Below are 7,992 nucleotides of genomic sequence, written 5' to 3'. Positions count from 1 at the left end.
TGCCGGGTAGGAGTTCGCGGAGGGGCTCCTTACTGCTGAAGTAGGAGGCCATGCTCCAAGCCGAGCCTTTCTCAGGCTGCAGCTTAGACATAGCCAAGTGTGTACCCGCTGTACACCGTGCCATGATGCGTGGCCATCTCCAGCCTACAGCAAGGACCCTGAGACCAGGCAAGGTCTGAATCCCCACCACCCCAGCCCACGCGCGCCTGGGGCGTACACGTGGTGACCTGCCTGGGGCTGGGTTACCGGCTCGGACTCCTCCTCCCTCCGGCTCCCGCTCCGCTATCTGCAGTATCACGTGCAGCAGCGCCGGGTGCAGGATGGCGGCGGCGGCAGCGGCGGCAGCGGCAGCAGTGGGTGTCAGGTTCCGGGATTGCTGCAGCCGGGGCGCTGTGCTCCTGCTCTTCTTTTCTCTGTCTCCTCGGCCTCCGGCTGCCGCGGCTTGGCTGCTGGGCCTACGGCCCGAAGACACAGCTGGAGGCCGCGTGTCCCTGGAAGGGGGTACCCTGCGTGCGGCCGAAGGCACCAGCTTCCTCTTGCGGGTCTATTTCCAGCCCGGACCGGAGGCGCCAGCCGCGCGGGTACCCGCACCCACCCTCTCCCCGGGGGAAAACGGCACCAGCGACTGGGCTCCGAGGCTAGTGTTTATCGAGGAGCCCCCAGGCGGCACCGACGTGGCGCCCAGCGCGGTTCCCACGCGGCCCCCGGGACCGCAGCGCTGCCGTGAACAGAGCGACTGGGCATCGGACGTGGAGGTTCTGGGGCCCCTGCGCCCCGGGGGTGTGGCGGGCTCAGCCCTGGTCCAGGTGCGGGTGCGGGAGCTGCGCAAAGGCGAAGCGGAGCGTGGAAGCGCGGGCGGTGGCGGGAAGCTCTTCTCGTTATGCGCCTGGGATGGGCGCTCGTGGCACCACCACGGTGCCGCAGGAGGCTTCCTGCTGCGCGTCCGCCCGCGGCTGTACGGCCCGGGCGGGGACTTGCTGGCCCCTGCTTGGCTGCGGGCTCTCGGGGCGCTCCTCTTACTCGCCCTGTCCGCGCTATTCAGCGGCCTGCGCCTGAGCCTGCTCTCGCTGGATCCAGTGGAGTTACGTGTGCTGCGGAATAGCGGCTCCGCGGCCGAGCAGGAGCAGGCTCGCCGCGTGCAGGCTGTGCGCGGCAGAGGGACCCATCTGCTCTGCACTCTGCTCCTGGGCCAAGCGGGAGCCAACGCGGCCCTGGCCGGCTGGCTGTATGCCTCGCTGCCGCCGGGCGTCGGAGGCGCGGAAGACGACTACGGCGAAGGGGCGATTCATTTCCCATGGCTGCCGGCGCTCGTGTGCACCGGCGCCGTGTTCCTGGGCGCTGAAATCTGCCCCTACTCTGTGTGTTCGCGGCACGGTCTAGCCATCGCCTCGCACAGCGTGTGCCTGACCCGGCTTCTGTTGGTGGCCGCGTTTCCTGTGTGCTACCCTCTGGGCCGCCTGCTGGATTGGGCGCTGCGCCAGGAAATCAGCACCTTCTACACGAGAGAGAAGCTGCTGGAGACGCTGCGGGCCGCAGATCCCTACAACGACCTCGTGAAGGAAGAGCTCAATATTATACAGGGTGCCCTGGAGCTGCGCACCAAGGTGGTGGAGGAGGTGCTGACCCCCCTCGGAGACTGCTTCATGCTGCGCTCGGACGCGGTACTGGACTTCGCCACTGTCTCAGAAATTCTGCGTAGTGGCTACACTCGCATCCCCGTGTACGAGGGCGACCAGCGGCACAACATTGTGGACATTTTGTTTGTCAAGGACTTGGCTTTCGTGGACCCCGACGACTGCACTCCACTCCTCACCGTGACTCGCTTCTACAACCGGCCCCTGCACTGCGTCTTCAATGACACACGGCTGGACACAGTGCTAGAGGAGTTTAAGAAGGGTGAGCAGTGGTCTGTCTCTTCCCCCAGTTTTTGTCCCCTTCAAAGGTATCATCCTTTCATAACTATGTGAGGTTTTAGGTACCCAAAGCAATTTCTCTTCTAACAAAAATTCAAAGAACCTACCTTTTGGCTCGCTGGCTATTTTCATCTCACTTCTCAGTCAGTCCTTGCAGCTGACTGAGCCCTAGGGCTCTTCCCCTTTGCTTGGCTCACAAGACACACCATATTCCTCTTTCATTCCAGTCCGTGAGGGGTTTTCCAGGGCCTACCAAGTGCCAGGTACTGTGTAGGTTGGATTCTGGGGGGTACTCCTTAAAGGTCATTGCATAGCTCTCCACCCATTATAGAGGGCACCTCTACAGTTTCCCATAACAAGCAACCTCTGCGTTAAACTTCCAGCGCTGGAAGCTCAATATTTCTAGAGCAAACTAACTCCGTTGCTGGACAGCTCCAGCTATTGACAATGTCTTCCTCACATGAAGCAGAAATTCATGTCCCCAAAGCCTCCAAGTTCTGCTCTTCACATCACATAGAGTAAGCCAGTTAGACATTCTTCCCCATATTTAACTTCCCACCAGATATTCATTCCACATACCTTAAGTCAGCGGTTCTCAACCTGTGGGTTGCAACCCCTTTGGGGGTCAAACAACTCTTTCACAGGGATCACCTAAATACATCCTGCATATCAGATATTTACATTACAATTCATAATGGTAGCAAACTTACAGTTATGAAGCAGCAATTAAAATAATTTTATGGTTGGGAGTCACCACAACATGAGGAACTGTATTAAAGGGTCACGGCATTAGGAAGGCTGAGAACCACTGCCCTAAGTACTCACATTGAGGATTAAAGATAGACTAAGGTACTGGAGTCCTTGTACTTCTGGGAATGTGTCCCTGTCTATGAAACTGGATACATCTGGACCTGAGGGAATAGTCTGGGGAAAGGAAACTCTAAAAAACTTACATATCCAAATGGGTGGGGTTTCTTTCCATCCCCCCCACCCTCAAACATGATACCATGCCTATAACATGTTTACTTCATGTCTGGGGTTTGTTTTCAGAAACTGGCTTCTGGGGTTGAGTACAAATTGACTAAAGAAAAGTCAGCCAATACATACTTCAGAGTCAATCCTCTTGGCATTACACAGTTTGACTGCTCCCCTAGTTCACTAGAGATTTGGCCCAAGAAAACCCTTGATTGTTTTTTATGGTTTAGTGTTGGTTTTTTTGTTTGTTTGTTTGAGACAGAGTCTCACTCTGTGCCCTGGGTAGAGTGCTGTGGAATCATAGCTCACAGCAACCTCAAACTCTTGGGCTCAAGTGATCCTCTTGCCTCAGCCTCCCAAGTAGGTGGAACTTCTGAGTGTACCACTGTGTCTGGCTAGTTTCTCTATTTTTAGTAGAGATGGGATCTTGCTCTTGCTCAGGCTGGTCTCTAACACCTGAGCACAAGCAATCGACCTGCCTCCGCCTTCCAGAGTGCTAGCATTGCAGGCATGAGCCACCACACCTGGCCTCCTTGATTGTTTTTGAAAATCAAATCTATTTTCAAGGGTCAACACTGAGAGCATTCAAAAGACTATCTCACAAACCCTTGACGAACTTGATATAATTTGTTTTTTTTTTTTTTTTTTTTTTGAGACAGAGCCTCAAGCTGTCCCCCTGGGTAGAGTGCTGTGGCATCACAGCTCACAGCAACCTCCAACTCCTGGGCTCAAGCAAGTCTCCTGCCTCTGCCTCCCAAGTAGCTGGGACCACAGGTGCCTGCCACAATGCCTGGCTATTTTTTGGTTTCAGCCATCATTGTTGTTTGGCAGGCCAGGCTGGATTCAAACCCACCACCGTAGGTGTATGTGGCTGGTGCCTTAGCCACTTGAGCCACAGGTGCCCAGCCAGATGTAATTTGAGAATAATAGCATGAGTAAAATAAAGGTAGGATTTTCCAGAATGATTATTCTAAAGGGGGCACCCATCTGTGTAAATCAGTTGGCATGTTTATTAAAAACAGAAAACAAGGCTCCACACCTGTAGCTCAAGAGGGTAGGGTTCCAGCCACATACACCAGAGCTGGTGGGTTTGAATCCAACCTGGGCCCGCCAAACAACAATGACAACTACAACCATAAAAAAAAAAATAGCTGAGCATTGTGGTGAGCACCTGTAGTCCCAGCTACTTGGGAGGCTGAAATATTAAGACTAAACTTTAATATAAGGGAAGGGACCTGTAGAGCTCTAATACTGTTAATTATCTTCAGTTCCATAATGTTGGACTATAAAGCAAGACAAATCATCCTTTAAGTATTAGAAGAAAACTGTTGCATTTATAGTTTTGCTGGCTTTTTTTATGTACATCTCTTTATTGCATTAGTCCCTTTAACTGTTCAAAGCACTATGCTAGGAGTTAGGTATATGAAATAGAATCCCTGCTTTTAAAGAGCCTAGAACCTAGTGGGGGAATAATATTATTCCCTTTTGCAAAGCTAGAAAACCAACTGATCTCACCTGGCCCCTAATTTCCAGTGGCGTTACAGTTTATAAGTCATGTCTCATACACTATATACGTACAGTATATGGGTAATACAGATATTCATAAACCGTTAATACAAAACTGATGTAATGAAAATGTAAAAATGCAACAGGAATACAGAGGATAGAGTAATTGTGATTAGGTGGCATGTTTTGCTTTTATAAAATTCTTAACTGTACTTAAAAGGTTTCTGTTTTATAATTTTAAAACAGAACAGTAGAATAAAGAAGTGTGAAAATCATCTGAAGATAATCTTCTCACCATCCTGAAATAATAACTCTTTATATTTTATCATATTAAAAATATATTGAACATAAATAACAATCTTATTTGAATTCTTAAAAAGAATTTACCACTGTATGTATTAGATTGTTTTTAGGAAAAAATCAGCCCTATATAAATAGCAGATGAAAGTAATAAAGATGTTTTGAAGTAAAAGGACTCTACTACAGTTCTGGTGTTTAATTCAGTTAAACAGCTTAGATCTTCTGGATTAGTAATACCATCTTCCCAAACAGAAGACAGCACAACCCACATTTGCTGGGTTCCTTTCCCTATAATCTAACATGGTTGTAAAATGGCCTGTTTCAGTTTTTATGCTCAGTTTTTGTTCATTTATTAATTGACTGATTCATTCAGTAAATATTTTCTTAACTCCTGCTTAGCGCCAGGCACTGAGACTATTGTGGTGAGCAAGGCAGATACTGACCAGTCATTATGGAACTGAAAAGTTCACTTCTATCTTTGGTCTTCCTGTGAGTGGTCTATTGCCTAAAATATGTCCAACCAACCTATGGGTACTCCTGACCCAGAATAATCTGGTCAAAAAAAAGCAGTGTTTTATTTTCCACTACAAATGCTGATGTGAGATATTTTATCAGGAAGAATAAGCATTCCATTGATTAAATTTTATAAAAACCTGCTAAAACATTCTTGCTATATTCTTTGTTTTCCTTAAAAGAAAAATGAAAGTTTGTTTTCATTCAAAGTTACATTTCACTGGTATAATTAGATGTAATATGCTTTAAAATGTTTTAAATGTTGCTAAATAATATTAATCAAAAATTAGAACGAGATGTTTAGCTTTTAAATAACAGAGCAAATAGTATATGAAGCATAGTTCATCATGTACAGGGAGAAAGAGTAAAAAGAAACAAGAAAAAGTAAAAGTAATACATTTCATAAGTTAGTAAACTTGCGGGTTAATTTTTTTTCCTTTAAACATTTTCATTAGGATTGTTATAATGTTATTATACAACATTCCTTTTTTCCAGCCTAGCAAAAGAAGCACCCAGTAACAATAGAATCTGAGCTGGAAGGGGCACTAAGAAGAAAATCTAATTTATACTTACTCTGCTAGGCACTGGGGGTGCAGGATGGATAAAACAGACACCCTCCTGGGGCTTGCGGCTGAGTAAGGAGAGAGACAGCCACCAATAAATAATAAAAACTGTGATAAGTGAGTTAAAGAAAAATTCTAGGAAACTATGAGAGCATATAATGGGGAACCTGAACTGGTCTTATGCATAAAGATAGACCCTCTCAAGCGGTATTCAAGTTTAATCCTTAAAGGTGGTGAGAAGTTGTTCATCACAGGAGGAAGAAGAGCTCCAGGAAAAGGGAGCAGACAAGCGAAGGCCCTGAGGAAGGTGGGCCAGCATTGGTGCCACGTGGAGTTCCCTGCGCTGTGTGACATCCACTAGGAAAAGCATCACCTCTGCTAGCCAACCTTTCCTCTACCCCAGTGACTGTCACTGTCAGGGCATTTCAGTTCAGTAACATGCACTGAGTATCAGGGCTCTGGCAGATGGACAGGTATATAAATGTGGGTTGACCTTTCCATCCAGGAACATGCAGGAAGAACCCATATAGGAGTGAAGATACGTGTACAAGGCAGCCTGGGGTATAGGCAAGGGCATCCAGAAAACATCTGTGGGCGAAAAGGGAAGGAAGAAGTAAGTCCCTGAGTGATCTGAGAAAACTCTGAGAAAGTAGAATTTCAGCTTGGCCTTGAAAGGAGAGGAATTCTGATAAGCAATTATGAAGGGAAAGAGCATTCCAGCTGAGACAGGAGTTTAAACTAGAAAAATGAAGACAGAGAAGGAGCCGACGCTGCATTTAAATGCTGGTAAAGCTGTCATCATAATGCTGCTTTTCTTCCAGCAAAATGGGGAACGAAGCAGACAGATTTGTCAGACATAATTTCTCTTCCCTTCAGATGCCAAAAATGTATGTTTTAACTAGTTTTGATGATATTTCTAAAATGTTTTATACCCATTCCTGTTTTTCTGAACAAAGGATCCTGAATTAACTTAATCTCTTGTTGATGATGCAGAATCATGGTGATCAGAATGCAGTTATTTTATGCTGTTTGCAAAGCAGTTCTCTGTCTACTTTAAGTATTTTCTCTGTCTTCTGGTTGACAGGCATTAGTTCTCTTTGAGTCAGCCTTCAGAATATCCCTGCTCCATAGATTTCTTCACAAAGCCAGTATTCCTGTTTCATCTCACTTATAGCTTCTATTTAACTGAGAAACCAAGTAAATACCCACACTGAGAATCACATGCCTGGTATACGCTATGCTTCAATCAATACTTGTTGGATAAGTGATTAAGTAGGTTTTGATTGAGAGCTTAGGGTATGGAGTTAGTATAGGGACCTGTGATAGTTCTTAGTAGGATCAGATTCCAAGCCACGTAGTATCAAACCTCCAGATAATGGGTTGTTACTCTGCTATTTTTGCAGTGTTGCTTAGCAAGCCCAACTGCCAAGCAGCTTAGATTCTAGTAACTATTTTTTTCATGCCTTGGTAATGTTTGTTACCATGGTGCTGTGGGTGACATGGGTTTTATTTTTTATGATTGCCTTTTAGTGGCTCAAGAAATTATTTTGTGATAAAGGTGTTGATTATTTCCTATAGTAGAGCAGGACAGTTACTACAAACTGAATCTCCTCCCCCCCTTTTGAAGCTAGAAAATGGGGCAGTTTTACTTTAACAAATCAAGGTAGTTATTACAGAATTGGCAGGTAACATTTTTGCATTTGTCTTTGAGTTGGTAGAGTATGATTTTATTTGATTGTATAGATAAAAACCTCTGTCAAAAGGTAGCTTTTTCTCATCCCATTCCAAAGGAATTCCTCAATATTAAGATATAAACAGTAGGGTCTCACAGCCCTTTGTAAACACAAGAAGCTATAACTGTTGGCTCTGTTACAATTCTAGTATTTATCATTACAAAGAACATCCTATAAAGCCAAACTGTTTTGTAGCTTAAGGCTATTTAGACTTAGAAAATATAGAATTGTAGAGCCATAAAGGGACGCTGTCAATCACGTAGTCCCATCTTTTAAGGTTTAGAAAACTGAAGCCCGGAAAGGATAAATAACAAAAATGGCAATGATGTAATTCGTTATAGTTGGAAGGCCTTTATATGTATTTATAGGCAAATAAAAAATGTGACCATATAAATAAATGTTACAGCTGTATAAACAAAATTTCCTATTCAGCTGTTCATTTTGTGCTCACCGTGAATGTGAGGTGAGGTCAGCATTTTTTTTTTTTTT

The 7,992-nt window shown here is 45.7% G+C and overlaps 1 protein-coding gene across 1 annotated transcript in view; it reads left to right on the top strand.

Moving 5' to 3' along the window:
- Positions 1-320: 320 nt before the first annotated feature.
- Positions 321-7,992, top strand: part of CNNM1 (cyclin and CBS domain divalent metal cation transport mediator 1) — a 55,880-nt gene continuing 48,208 nt past the window's right edge. The window contains exon 1 of the mRNA XM_012803609.2: positions 321-1,896. Within this exon, the coding sequence (XP_012659063.2) occupies positions 321-1,896 (1,576 nt within the window). The remainder of the gene's footprint in view (positions 1,897-7,992) is intronic.

Source organism: Otolemur garnettii, unplaced genomic scaffold (assembly GCF_000181295.1).
Source record: "Otolemur garnettii isolate 467f Iridium unplaced genomic scaffold, OtoGar3 scaffold00021, whole genome shotgun sequence".
NCBI lineage: Eukaryota > Metazoa > Chordata > Mammalia > Primates > Galagidae > Otolemur > Otolemur garnettii.
Note: the sequence above shows the minus strand (reverse complement) of the source record. Positions and strands in the feature narration are given on the sequence as shown.